This window comes from Budorcas taxicolor, chromosome 5 (assembly GCF_023091745.1).
Source record: "Budorcas taxicolor isolate Tak-1 chromosome 5, Takin1.1, whole genome shotgun sequence".
NCBI lineage: Eukaryota > Metazoa > Chordata > Mammalia > Artiodactyla > Bovidae > Budorcas > Budorcas taxicolor.
Window position 1 is genome coordinate 31,229,458 of NC_068914.1, and position 15,504 is coordinate 31,244,961.

Genomic DNA, 15,504 nt, shown 5'->3' on the forward strand with positions numbered 1-15,504 from the left:
TGGACCTTTCTCGGCAAAGTGATGTTTCTGCTTTTTAACACACTAAGTTCATCAAAGCTTTCCTTCCAAGGAACAATCATCTTTAATTTTCATGGCTGCAGTGACTGTCAGCAGTGATTTTGGAGTCCAAGAAAATAAAATCTGCCACTGCTTCCACTTTTCCCCCTTCTATTTGCCATAAAGTGATGGGACCAGATGCCAAGATCTTAGTTTTTTGAATGTTAAGTTTTAAGCCAACTTTTTCACTTTTTACCCTCATCAAGAGGCTCTTTAGTTCCTCATCACTTTCTGTGATTAACGTGGAATTATCTGCATATCTGAGTTTGTTATTTCTGCCAGCAATCTTTATTCCAGCTTATGAGTCACCCAGCCTAGCATTTCGCATGATGCATTCTGCATATAGGTAAAGTGATCTGGTATTCCCATCTCTTTAAGAAATTTCCCGTTTGTTGTGATCCACACAATTAAAGGCTTTAGCATAGTCAGTGAAGCAGATGTTTTTCTGGAACCCCTTTGCTTTCTCTACGATCCAGTGAATGTTGGCAATTTGATCTCTTGTTCCTCTGCCTTTTCTAAATCCAATTTTATACATCTGGAAGTTCTCAGTTCACATACTGCTGAAAGCAAGCTTGAAGGTTTTTGAGCATAACCTTATTAGCATGTGGAATGAGCGCAATTGTCCAGTAGTTTGAATGTTCTTTGGTACTGCCCTTTTTGGGGGTTGGAATGAAAACTGACATTTTCTAGTCCTGTGGCCATTGCTGAGTTTTCCAAATTTGCTGACATTTTGAGTGCTGCACTTTAACAGCATCATCTTTCAGAATTTGTAATACCTCAGATGGAATTCCATCACCTCCACGAGATTTATTCATAGTAATGCTTCCTAAGGCCCACTTGACTTCACACTCCAGGATGTCTAGCTCTAGGTAAGTGACCACACCATCATGGTTATCTGGGTCATTAAGACCTTTTTTGTATAGTTCTTCTGTGTATTCTTGCCACCTATTCTTAATTTCTTCTACATCTGTTCAGTTCTTACCGTTTTATTGTGACCATCCTTAGATTACTTTCCTAATTTCATTGAGTTGCCTGTGTATTCTTATAGTTCACTAAACTTTTTTAAAACAATTATTCTCAATTCTTTGCCTGACGTTTAACAGCTTTTCATTTATTAATTTCCTTGCATGGTGTCATATATTTACGTAATGTTTTATGATCCTTGATTCCTTACACTGGTTTATTTGCATAAGTGGTCTCCTTTTCCATACTTTGCTGGTTCACCTTGGCAGAGGTAAGTTTTCATTAGTCAGTTCAGTTGGATTTCTGGGCATGTTTATCGGTAAGGCCTTTGGGCAGGTGGGGAGCTGCTAAGGATCTATTTGGGGCAAGGCAACTGTTTGGGCTCTTAAGGTGGGAGTGAGGCCTGTGCCACTAGCTGAGAATAGTTGGATAGACTGCTGCTTGGTTCCCTGCACAAGGGATATGATAGGATGTGCTCCACATTTGCCTGGAATGCCTCCTCTGAGACCTGAATCAGGCAGACCTGCACCCCTTTTGAGTTCCCTGGTCAGACTGCGCTGCCTTCTTGATTCTGCAGGTGATACTTGTTAAATGGTCATGACTGAGCTCTTTACTCGACAGTAGGTGGGGCTATGAAATAGCCTGCCTTGCAGGATTGCTGGACAGGACGCAGGCAATGGGTTTGGGGACCAAAATCCGGCAAAAGTGTACACTGATTATCTTGGTCAGGTGAGGCCACCAGTTTTGCTCTGCAGATGGGAAAAGCCATAGGTTGTGGCTCATGGGTTTTAAGCAACACTGTAAGCAGGACTATTGGAGGGGCTATGCATTGTGCTCTGGTTAGGTTCCCTGATCAGAAAGCCCGAAGGAGCTGTGAATTTATTTCCCTTCGTCAATGCAGTGGGAGGAGCATCTCCAAGACAGTCTCTCTGTTTGTGGTATTGACTCAAGCCAATCCAACTGGCCCAGGCTCCCTGGTCAAACAGGATTGCTTGCTTTGCTCTTGAGGTCAGCTCTGCCCTTCTCCCTCTCAGGTTGAGTTCTACTGGGTTAGTCAGCCACTTCCAGGTGTTCTGCCAGCCCTCCCTGCAGATGGGGAGGGCAGTCACAATCTACCGAGGGTGGGGCAGACCAGGCTCCAGAGCCTGAAGAACTCCTCCTTTGAGGACCTGAATCAGCCAAACCTGCACCCCTCTGAGTTCCCTGGTCAGACTGTGCTACCTTCTTGGTTCTGCAGATGAGCAAAGCCGCTGCTTGGGACTACTACTTGGGCACGGCAGATAGGAACTCAGACTGCCAAGATCCAAGGGCTGGTTGTTGCAAGCCCCTCTTACTGGTATCTTATCCATGAATAGTTTTTAGGTTTTCTTTTAGTTAGGGGAAGTGAAGGAGGAATGAACTGTCACATCTTGGTGATACCATTCTCTATGACTGCATTCTCAGAGTATCCTCAGGGGTAGAAACCTCATGTTCTTTCAAGGTAAATCTGATTTCTAAATATGGCAGAGTCACCTGGAGTCAAATCTAAGAAGTGATGCATCATCATATAAAGCTGTACCATCACTTTTGATCACACACTCCTTTCAAGAATGTGATTAAACCTATGAAACGTAGACAGAGGAGGAAAGGAGGCTGTGAATAATATCGTGCATTGAAGGCACAAGCCTGTTTCTATGAGATGGGTACTTTCAATCATTTTGTCAAAAAGCATGATTTCTAGACAGCACTCAAGTTCCCTTGGAAAGCTGTAAATGCATGGAGGCCTGTGTTGAAGGGTAGGTGTTTCATCCTTCAGTCCCTCTTCAACAGTTCCATCTTTCTTCATTTCAAATATAAATTTAGTGAGGATAAGGGTTTATGTTTCATTTACTGGTGTTCCTAGAACAGGGCCTGGTACTTAGCCCTCATTTAAGTATTTGTATAATGAAGGAATACTAGAATATTGGGTTCACAGTAATATTTCAGTTATCAAAAGAACTATTGTGCTAGAAACAATTTTTAAGAAACACCAGCACAGGTAACTGGGGATAATTCTGGGAGTATAATGGGTGGCAGGCTAGGGTTTCTTTGAGATTTAGACAAATCTCAGAATTAACAGTCCAGTATCCATTCTGTTTGAGAGTAAGTTCAGACACAATCTCAGAGCAGAGCACAATAACCATTCAGTATGCTGGCATAGTCAGTCTCTGAAATGGGAACCTGGGTCAGGAAGCCCAGTATCACTTTAGTAAGGAGCGCCTTTGCTGATGGATGAGGTTGTCAAAGCGATCATACACTTGAGTCTGTATTTTTAAAAAAGAAGAATGAATAAGAATAAAACCTGTTTCATCATCTTACTCTTTCTATATGTACCTATTGGTGGCCACAGAAACAATGATTGATTACTGGTGCTGGATTCTCTGGCTAAAATAAAGTGCCTTAGTTTTTTGCTGAAAATGAGGACTCTCAATGCAAAACAAGAGCATGGACAGTGGATATTTAATTCTCCTTGCAGAAATGTCTTTCAATTCTGCTCAGAATAGAAAAGTTAGAAAACAAAGACACATTTCATGTAGCAAGGGCAATACAAAGGGGTTATATAAATTTATTTTTCATATAACAACTGATTAGTTTAGAAAAATTCCCATTTTCAATGTTTAATTCCATCTCTCATTAAAAAAAAAAATCACTAAAAGGACAAAAACCCACACAAAAATACAATCTGTATCTGTTCTATATTTACAGATAACCGGTCACTATTAAGGCACAGATTGATTAAAAACATTTATTCAAATAATCCAAATATTTTGTGCATCATATAACACTGACAACACCGTACACTGTAGTGTCATATTCCCTTCATTGCATCGAGAAAGTGAGAAAAGTAATTTCCAGTGTTTTTATTTTTTTTAGCCACTCTATTATTTAATCTAACTTTAATTGGGAGAGTTTTCCCTTTGGCATAATATCAAAGCACTGTTCATAAAACCTGTATCCACTCTATACTGCAAACTCATTCCATCTTCCTCCTGTTGCAAATGCATGGAGGCAAGTTGGGAAAAGACTCCAAATGACTATTTTGCGGGAACCAAGATCTCATTAAAGAAATGGTAAAATTTAAAGCGCTGTATTTTTGCACAGGAAACAAATTTGGAATTCTTATTCTCTGCTGAATGTGTGGCATGACGTGTGCATACAGCCGTATATGTCAGGGAGCTCTATGCGCTGACCTGCATCCATGTTCCCTGTGTGCAGCATAGTTCCGTCCTGTTTGCAAAGGGAACAATTTAGTTCTACATCCATAAGCAGATACAGTTCCTAAAAGGAATGGACATATCCCCTTAGTGCTATTATAATTGATAACTTTATGACAGGCCCATTACCTATGCCTTCAAGGTAACCAGTACTTTTTAAGTGAAAATTTTTCTGTGTGCAATATTTCTCTCTTGGTTTCTGTTCTTACTTTAATGATTAGCCAAGTATTTCTTACCCCACATTTGTACGAAAGCCCCCAGTTGTTTGCACGACTCTAACGCCTTCTGTGGAGGGCACTCGACAGTGGTTTATGTCCACGCAGAAGCAAGTCTTGAATACTGAACATAAATAAGTCATTACAGTACAGGTAAGTCACCACATTTCCTAATGGGGAGGTTTTCCAACAAATTCATACACTTGGAAATAATATTGCTTTGAAGAAAGAGAGGCACTTAGTGATTGTCTTCATGGATTGAAAACCCTTCATAAATCCACAAAAAGATGTCTGAAAAGACCTAGAAAACAACGTTGCCTGATTTCTGGGACTTTCACAGTATCAAGATTGTTACAATGAGTTTAGCCGCTTACAGAATAGTCTTATTTTTCCTCCTTCAGAACTCTGCTATCTTTATAAACTGTCACCCTAGATAGAGACTTACTTAAATAAAACCTTTCCAGTCTCAAGAAACCCAAGTCTACTTCAAGCAGACTGACATGGTTTTAGGAAAGTCCTGTGACCATATGGAGCACAGCTAATGTGTACATAAGGACAGTAATGTGTTTTTCCTCCTCATGGCAACAGTGCTGTCTTGTCAGATGATTATTTGTCTTTTTTAAATAAAGTGACAATCTAGGGCTCCAGTTATTGAATGCCGTCCATTCTCTACCATAAATCTCTAGTAGATATCAATTTAATCAGTTATGTACTGTATGCTTATAATATCTAAAAATAAAAGTTTGATGATATAAATAAGTGTCCTTTAGTGGCAGTATACTAAAAATAGCCCTTTGCCTTCAGACAACCATTAAAATCACTTTAGCAATAAAGGCAGCAGCTAAATATGATGACTGCAAAGGGTTAATATTGCAAAGTCCATTTGGTCTTTCTTTGCTTGCACCTGTTCCAGTGAACTTGGTTCATTATAAAGTATTTCTAGGATGTTGACATAAATGAACAGAACTGGTCCATAACCAAGTGGAGTCACTTAGGTTTCCCAAAGTCACAGAATACTCTGCACAAAAAACTATTAAACCAGTACTATTTCAAATAAAAGTTTAACGCAGTCAGAAAAATGTGACTAAATCTGATTTGTACCAATACATCAGGTGACATAAAAATGAGAGAGAGATAATTTCCACAGGACAAGAAATTAGAAAGTGTAAAGTGCTGAAAGGCCTCAATAATTATTTTAAAGCAGTACCAGGAAATTCCACTTTGATTATTAAAAAAAAAAAAAAATCCCCAAATACTAAAACAAGCAAACAAAATAACTTCTGTGTTTTCTGGCATCCCAGATGTCAACTCATCCTTCATGTTAAGTAAAAAATCAGTGCATATGTTATATAGGTAAATAAAAAAGAGGATATAAAGCCCTACCCCCATATTGCAAATTCTGTCCAGTTGCCATTAGGAAAAAAAAAGTAATCTGTATGTGGCATTTGGTACGATGACATAAGAACATCTTCTCTTTTTTCTTCCTTCTTGGCACAAAGTTCAGGCGTGAATAAGATGCTTTGGTCCTGATACCAGACACCCAGAATGCTGAGGACGGTGTGCAGTGAAGGCCGTTCACAGATCTCTGCATCCAGCTTGACAACTGGAGGGCATATGCCTGGAGGGTACCGCTACCAGCGGCCACTAACGCTAGCAATGTCCGAGTGATACTGACGGGGTAGCCTCCCGCTTGCTCCGCCTTCCAGGAAAGAGGTGCGTGTATTCGGCGGTTCAAAGAGCTTTCTTCGGTTTTTATTTAGTTCTGGAGAGAGAAACAGAGACTTATTAGGAACCCAAGGGAGAAGTTGTATAATCTTCAGGACGTGGCAGAAGAGCTCAAAAAATGGTGTTGCAGTAGGTTTGTGGGGGGCGGGGGGTGTCCGGTAGGTAGCAAAAGGAAAACCTTTAAGTTGACCATCAAGACATTTTTGAAATGCTCCAAATCAAAAGTCTGATATGAAAGGTAGCATGTGTAGCTGAGAGAACCAAGGACAGCAAATCATTTTACTGCAGTTTATAAACTCTCTGAGGAATATGTCATTCTCAGAACCTTTTCAAGCCCAAATATACAAAATAGTTTGACCTACCCTAAATGTCCTTTCAGAGGCAAAGGGAGGGGAACCATCCAAGTTGGCGAAAGGTATATGACAGGATGTATTACCAGCGACATAGAACATTATTACAGCTCATTAGACTCATCCATGTCAAACAAAGTGATCATTCAATTATTTAAGTCAGGCATGAAAAGAGGACCTCGTACCTAAACATGAGGATACTGAAAAAGCACGCTGCCGTGTTAAGCCACAGCCCGGTGGCTCCACTGACTCACGGTGCCTACACTCGAGTCAGGAAGAGTTATATGAAGAAATATATCAGTGAGAGGTTTCCTTGAATAAAAAAATCAACTTAGTAAAAACAGCAACAGTTAAGGAAATCAATACAATTGAAAATAACCAATACGTGAATCCAGATTTTTCAGGGAAAAACTAATAAGATCCTGGAATTAAGTTTTAAATAATTTAGTTTTGAACCAGAGTGCTGTTTAGTTTGTCTTTTCCCAACTTAAAATTATTAATCAGAATAGTGAAAAATTGAAGCAGCCTACCCTGTATATGACTATACAATGCCCTGTCCTCCCCTCCACACGCACGTTCGCAAATCCTCAAGTCAACTGACGTAATTATTACTAATGAATACATACCAGTAAACAATTATCAGACTAGAAAGCAGTGTTTCTGATAGCCACCAAATGCAAATACAGCTGACCTTTGAATACCACAGATTTGAAGAGAGTGGGTCTACTTATAGATGGATATTTTTCAACACTAAATACTACAGTATTACAGGGTGGGTGGAAGCTACAAAGAAACTGTGGACACAAAGGTGACTATAAGTCACATGAGGATTAACTCTCATGTGATTCATGGGTCAAATGTATCTTTGGATTTATTCTATTTCAAATATATGGATTAAATAGTTCATATGCTTAAAGCTGTTGTCTTTCTCTAGGAGGGTGGCGAAGCACGTGAGTCACTACCTTCAATAATCTGCATAGTACACAGTACTTCTTCAACCATGTTCACGCACACAACCCCATTCTAAATTCTAAGGCGACAGAAAGCTACAGCTTGCTACAGGAATGCTGGGGATGAGAACAGACTCAAGCAGGTGGCAGGGGGTCAGAGGTGGCCAGGGACAGCTATATGGCCAGACACACTCTTGTGTCCCAAGTTCTTAAAGAGGGACCAGAACCCTTAACATTTCACGCCACTGCTTTCCAAAATGTAACTGACTGTCTCATAGGGGTGATGCAAGAGCGGAGACACGCCATTCCTGTGCACATTTAGGTCTTAGGGGAGAAGAGAAACAACAGGAGTTTATTACAGCCTACATTCGTTGTGCGCTATTTAACTCCTCCTTAAGGGGCAGGTAGTATTACTATCCTCAGTTTTACAGGTAAGAAGGTTGCATTTTACAAACAGACGAAGTAACTTGCCCACATGGCTGTTGGTGACAAAGCTGAAACCCTGCCTGCCTAATGCAAAGGACTATGCCGCATGCTGCTGTGATCCATCCACTGGGCAGAGACCACCTGAGGTATCAGGAGTACAAAGCTGAGAAACTGGTAGTTCCAGTATGCCAGAGAACAGAGCTTTCCTTCACAATTTATGTCTATACCAAAATTACTTTTTAAATAGAAAAACAAAGCTTAGGAAATAAAGAAGCAAGGAAAATATTACAAGCAACAGACACATGCAGGCATGCATACAGATGGCTAGTGTCTCAAGTTCCTACAGAAGCACAGTAGCAATAACATTCCTATTACATGTATCTCGTTTTAAAAACAATATATAAAATTCACAATTCAAGACAGAATTGAATATATTTAAAGGCAAACTTATAGGAGAGTTAAAAATAAATGATTCCCCTTAAACACAGCCTGGAAAAGTTTTATCACCTTCAGATAGGAGACTTTCTTTGGCCTCCATTTCCTTTGGGGGCAAGAACCCGTGAGTCAGGAGGACATTCATTCCCCCACTACAGAGAAGGAAAAGAAAGGAGTTAGATCAAACACTGTTTTCAGATGCGCATGGAGAATAATTGGGCCGTCGAAGACAAAAAAATTTAATAGACATTGAAAACTTCATTCTGAAAAGTCACATCAACCAAATTTTTGAGAGAATAAATGATCATGAAGAATTTCAGTCATTCCCTAAAGATGTAATTTCTAAGAGTACATACATAGAGATATTCCAAGTGTGAAGCAGAGAAAGAAATCTTTTCAGAGAGATTATCAAGGATCAAAGCCCTACTGAAGAGACTTTAGTTTTTTGTTTTTTAAATTAAAAAGCAAGCTCCCTCTTCTGATTTTTTTCAGTAAGCCTAAGGGATAGTTTGAGAAAATACCAACCTTTTTCTTTGAAATTCCAAGGTTCACACAATCCTGGCAGCTCTCAGGATCTTGTTGCGGATCTGAACAGAGTCACAAACTAAAAGAATAGGTCGGGAAATGTTAGATCTACCTGAGGCTGTGGTGGAAAGCCTGTCAATAGGATGCTAGACTTCCTGTCATTTAGTCCCTGTACGTTTAGTTAACCAATCACTACCATACTCAGAGAGAAATCCATGAATTTTCCAAAAATCATGCATTGGGGGGAAAAAAAATTGTTTTCTCTGATCCATCTCTAGAGGAGAGAAATCTCATCTCCTCCTGTAATATTAAAATATGTGTCTTCTGGCCCAAGATTAAAAGCTAACCAAAACCTGATACTGAAAGGACAACTCAATTATAAGTTAAAAATCTACAAAAATTTTAAGAAATAATTTGAGCAAACTCTCTATCTAGCCAACCTATGTAACCACAAGACAAATGCTAAGGCCGCCCTGCTACCCTGCGTCTATCTAGAAGTGAAGTGTCCTGAGACTTTAAATGAATGTCTTTGTTATCAGAGGAACTGAATTGGAAAAAGAAGCTTTTCAATGAAGGGTTTCTCAAAAACTTACTCCTTGCAGAGAAAATGATTTACCAGGTTCAAACAAATGCACTCACCAAAATCACCCTTAAAATAATCAAACACTTACTGCTGTACAGAGCATTCATACCGCATCTTATTCAAAGTTTCTAATTCCCTTTAAAAGCAAGAGGACCTGTGAACCCCACTGAGAGAGGCAGTCTGTAGAAGCAGGATATAACCTCAACAGAACCACACTGAAGATGATGACTAGAGAAAATATTTTTCTTAAATGAGAACTGAAAATCCCTCATGTTTTGCACCCTAATCCCCCCACCCACCGCACCAAAACCGACCTAGAATCATCACCAATGTATTCCAGAGTAAAAGTACTGATGATCTATCTGGAATCTATGAAAACTTTTAGAGACATCTGCTTGTTGCTGGAAGCTTTACAGTTTGGAATTGGGTTGCTGCACAAAGAAACAACTTAATTTTCATTATACAGTCACAGACATTCCACAGACCTCTAGTGAAAAAGTACAGTTCTGAAACATACACTTACTTCTATGGTATAAATGTGCGGCCCCACATTTAGACATGCAGCCCCACAGTATAGATATGGTGATTGCGTTAATAAAGTTCCAAGCAGCATATTAATTTCATTTTCAAATAAATAAAAGAAATATAAAAAATATATGAAGTTAATTTGGGTTCAGAAGTAGCCTTCTGAAACTTAGCTTTCAGTTAAACAAGTTGAAAGCTATTCTACTGCCACAGATAGTTAAAAAACAAGGGGGAGTACCCTACTAATGATACATATTGTTAAAATTGTAGGTTATCTTCACTGTGTCTGATGATATACCATATGGAAGGACAGATCTTAGAAGTGGAAGGTGACCTGACATAATCATATACTCTAGTCTATCTTCATGAAGAAACCAAAATCAAAAGAGATCTGGAAATTCACCCAAGGGTGCATGACTTGGAGAGGCAAATCTCGGACCTCCTTATGTGAATAGTGTTCCTTCCACTGTAACCAAGCTAATTTTACGAATGAACAAGAAAAACAGTGGCCGCCCTATGGAGCTCCATCAGTGCAGCTGCTTCGGTACACAGCGGGCAAGGAGACTTCTCAAACGGTCATGTACAGAGCTCTATCCATGGAGAGGCCTACCAGGCTGCTCAGTAGCTCAGTTTCTACCCCATTTCAAGACTACTCTGCTTATATCTGCTTCGGATATTAGGTCTGTATATAAGATTTCCTGTGGGGAGTTCGGTGGAGTTGATCTGCTTCTATAATCCAATGGAAAAGCAATCTGCTGCTAAAATAAAATGGAAAAGCACTGAGGCTTTTAATTTCATTTGATGATTTGATTAGCGAATGTTGTTTATAAAGAACTTTCACCAGTTGGATGCCACTGCTGGCCTCAAAGGCATAGCCTGCAAATTTGATGTTTTGAAAAAGCAACATAATTTTCTCATCACACCTAACATTTGGCTTCTGCCCTTGCTGTCTCTTTTTGAGAGACTGGCACACATGTAAAATTGGCATTCATGAACTTAATCAGAAAATCTTCCATAACCTTATTTTGTTGCCTCCCAAATTTCTTCCTCATATTTCCCTAAACACCTTTTTGAGGTACACTGTTATGACTCTTGGCTTACACTCAGATGACTCTTGGCCATTCCTTTCACATGGGAGGTACCTAGTAAACACACACAGCATTTTCTTAATACACAGAACATGCAAAAGATGAACAAAGGCAGTGGTCTGGGAGACAGACCTTCAGATTTTCCTTCATTCTGAGACTACTTTCAGGATACTACCCTCTTCTGTGACTCGCAAATTCTATTAAAACTTTGGGGAAAGTTAAAAAGCATTAAGACAAGAAATACTGCCAGGTTCCAGCTGTACTGAAGAACATTCTCTTTCTCTCTGCTGCAGTGATCTCAGCTGCTCTACAAGGACACGTGTATTTAAAGCATGACAGCCAATCCAGAATAATTACTCATGAACCCAATGATTAGCGCTTAACACAACTGCAACACAGAGATTCAAACTGCTCCTCCACCTCCATGTTCTGCAAAGGGAAATTCTGGTTAGATCTCTCAGACGAGATCTGTTTTCACAGATGACACTTGTCAAGGCAGGTTTTCAGGCAGTGCCTTGGTGAAGGAGTGGGGGTATCCTCAGCATTTGTTACATTGTTAGTGGAAAAACACTCTGAAACCACAACCACAAAGCTGCCAGGTAGGAAGCAGAACCAGCCCCACTGGCGGAGACCATGGCAGAGAGTCTTCAGGTTCTAAGATATAAAGAACAGTTATATTCACCTGAGATGGCAAGCAGCATTTTCCTTCTGGCACCAAAAGTCGTAATTCCCAGCTCCTTCAGGTCCTGATCTGTGAGAGTGAGGAATGTCTGAAGATCGATCTGTGGGTGAACAAGTAAATCGATGGTCAATATAGTAATAGTTCTTCCTCAGTATAAGTTCAACTAACTGCTATACTTATTATGCTCTGCCTGCTTCCAAAGAACAATGGTGCTGTTACAAACACCTAAGGGACAACAGTTAAGTCACAAAGGTGGTCAAATGAAACCGATGATTCTAGCAGAAGACTTTGTATACTTAGTCTTACTGCAACAAACTTAGGTCTTAGCATCCTGGAAGCCAAAGCAAAAAGGGAAAAAGAAATGGCACAGTTTTCCGTAACCTGATAAAGAATATATACCCGTCCAGAAGAGAGAAAATACTTATTAGTTTTAGATTCTGACTCAGGTAAGTATATCTCCATTAAAAGGGACTGAATAATACCATATAGCGTATCTCTAATTGTGCTCTACATAAAAATGAGAGCAGAATTCACAGTGTAACTCAGACCCATGATTCCCTCGGCTCAGTCCAGCTGACCATCTCTGAGAGTGGCATATATGAAGTATTCCAAGAGACAGTATAATTGTACTTCCTGGCATCAGCAAAAATGTGTGGAGGGAACCACCCCAATAATCCCATCCTGCCTTGAAAACCACTGGAGGGACAGAAAGGCAATGGGCTCTGAAGCCAGAGAGGCCTGGGTTCAAGTTCTGAATCTGTAATTACTAGTTGTGGACACTCAGGGTTGATGATACCTCACAGGGTTGTTCAGGGCATTAAACATGATCCTAGATATAATGCAGTGTGCTCACCAAAGGGGTAAAATAGTCGGCAGCTATGGTTAGCAATAATGTATTCAGACATATCATCTGTGAAAGTTGCTAATCTTCATCCTGCTTACAATATATTAAATCTCACACAGTTACTTAATGGGGATTCCTGTTCCAAGTCTTTTCTGTATATAAGACAATATCCTTTATGAAGAGAACAGTACCAAATTTCAACACAGCTGAAAGTAGTAAAATACACTTTTTATTCAAATTATATAGCAATTAATTTGAAATTTTCTGTTTTGATTTTGAAGGTTACATCCAGATCTTGAAAATCCCTTTCACTTATTATTTGTAACAGGTCTGGAGACACGTTTTTTTTTTTTTTCCCCCCAGCAATTCTATCTAGTGGAGACTATTACAGGGATCCTCAAACTCTTTTTAAAGGGCCAGAGAATAACTAGTTTAGGCTCACCGGGCCAATATTGTCTCTGTTGCAAGTACTCAAACTCCGCTGATTTAGCTCAAAAGCAATCATGGGCAATATGAGGTAACTGAGTTGGTATGGCTGTGTTCCAACAAAATTTTATTTACAAAATTAGGCAGCAGGTCTGCAGGTTGCGGTTTGCCAGTATGACTTTATATTTTCATGTTTTCTTCCTTTTTGAAGTAACTAGATAACAAGCACCCATATTAAATTAATTTCTGTGCATCTTCATATAGGAAATACAGATTAAAAACATACCCAGGATATCACTGAATAGCATCTAGTTACTTATTTCTAAAACCTTATGTGCATGAACAAGTTAAAACTCCTCAGCTATGAGCTTCTCAATTAGCCACCTGCATCTAACCAGCAAGACTAAGTAAATAAATGTAGTTCTTTAGTGCACAGATGATGAACGTGTTATTCAACTTAGAAAATCTTTGGTTAAATGAATACTACTTTAGAAAAAAGGAAACAAAATAGTTGTCCTAAAGTCCAAAATACACATGATAACATTTTTGGGGGTGTGAAAAGAACAAAAAGGTTCAGCAATTAAACTTAAATTATGGACAATACATTAAATTTATGCTACAAAGTGCCTAATAAAATTCATAGATTCTTTATTGACTAATGCATGCCAGGGAATTACTGGCAGGTACTCTTCCCATGAAGTAAAGCCAACTAGCATGAAACTTGGATAATATCAGGATTTGGAAAATAGATAAATTTAGAGAACTATTCTCTGAATAGTTTCTGGTGCCTTGATAATATGACAACATGATTAGAAAGAACCATGCGCAGGGGGTCTTCTCCTTACGCCAGTGCATCACGGCCATGGCTGATCAGTTTGACCGAAATCCATGGTAGGGATGTTTCAGAAGACATCTTAGTTCTGTCTCAGTTCAGACAAAAGCCAAACAGTAAATTAATAAGTTAACATGTATAAAAAGCACATTATATTCTATGAGAACAATCTTCAGTAATATAATTAGGATGGTGTCAAAAAATAACTATGACGCTGTTAACTTTTAAGTGCCGCAAATAAAGATAACAACGATGAAAGAATAAAATCTTCTTAAATACAGAGTTGCTGCCAACCTTCAGGAAAGTATGAATCAGAAGTTAATGTGAATCACAACACTCATTAGATCTTTTAGCTAAAACTGGTGGAGGATGGCTATGTGTGTTTTTGCAAGCACAATTTCCTGTATTTCTGCTATCCTGTGTTTACTGTTGCACTAAATAAATAAGAAATGACCATTTTCCTGGCAAAAACAAGCTATGAGACTTGAATAAATGCTCAGTGGAAGCACTGTGATAGGTCAATGAGTGATTTCCTTCTAGAAGTCATCATATATACAACCAAGGCAAAGACACCTGGGAAAATAAATACTGACTGACCTCTTGTTGCTGGAAGACGTCGGTGTATTTGCCCAGGCCCAGTTTGCTGAAGAGCTCAGGGAGGTCAGAGCCTTTGAAAGAGCTGTTCAGGTTACAGCCATTGCTTCCTGTCAGCGAGGAAATGCAGTCCATGTAATTGCTACTGCTGAGATAGTGTTCCGCTGAAAGGCAGAGGAGAGACAGGCTTGAAGTGGAAATGCCCAGAGAGAACATGGTTTAATTAAAAGTTTTAATCACTCAAATATTTCAGATTCATTGTTTTGGGCTGAATAGAGCAGTTGCTACAGAAACACAGCAAATCCTTTACTGAAACATTGGCTTTTCATTAAGGAAATGCTGGTTATTGCTTTCAGGGAGGCTCTTGCCATTTAAAATGGTACACTTGGGAGACAGCAATTCAGCAACAATGTCTCTGTAGTTAATAATCATTAATCATATTCTCCCTCAGCATTCAGAAACATTTGCTCTTTATAATTGATTTGATGTGAATTAAATGAGGAATTGGAAGGAAGATCCCTAGGACACAATAAAGGTAAGGAAAGTTACAGGCTCCTCTTGCATGCAGGCTGGGCCTCTGTATCCACACTTGCGCTTTCCTGTGGTCAAAGAAATTATGTGATATTACCACATATAAATCCATTTCCCTCCAACATAACTGGGCAGTGAGTTTATGAAATAGTGCTCCAAAATGAAGAGGAACATGTGAAATGAAAAGAATGATGCTGGAGTTCCGGCGTTTAACTTACAATAGAAACATATCCATCTCTTAGGGGAAATTCTAAGACAGCCATGTCAAGCTTTGCCTGGATTCTCCTCCTGATCTGGTGGGTAAAGATTTCTCCATATTGTCTGTGGTTCTCAGCCCCAATGGCATGCACAGCTGGGTGACAGGCTAGTGAGCCGTACCAAGTACTTGACCAGATAACCACACACCGTTCAAGAGCAGCTCTGGAGAATCTAGCGGAGCTGTGCTCGATTCCGGTAGGAATCAACACCCTAATCGACACTGAACTCTCCTCCCTTTGGGAATTCTACTAAAGACACCACT

General features: G+C 39.5%; 1 protein-coding gene across 1 annotated transcript in view; it reads right to left on the minus strand.

The window, feature by feature from the left end:
* Positions 1-6,099: 6,099 nt before the first annotated feature.
* The window catches only part of BICC1 (BicC family RNA binding protein 1), a 347,766-nt gene continuing 338,361 nt past the window's right edge, over positions 6,100-15,504 (minus strand). The window contains exons 19-21 of the mRNA XM_052640473.1: positions 14,457-14,617; positions 11,758-11,857; positions 6,100-6,230 (exon numbers count right to left, since the gene is read on the minus strand). Coding sequence (XP_052496433.1) covers positions 6,100-6,230; positions 11,758-11,857; positions 14,457-14,617 — 392 coding nt within the window. The remainder of the gene's footprint in view (positions 6,231-11,757; positions 11,858-14,456; positions 14,618-15,504) is intronic.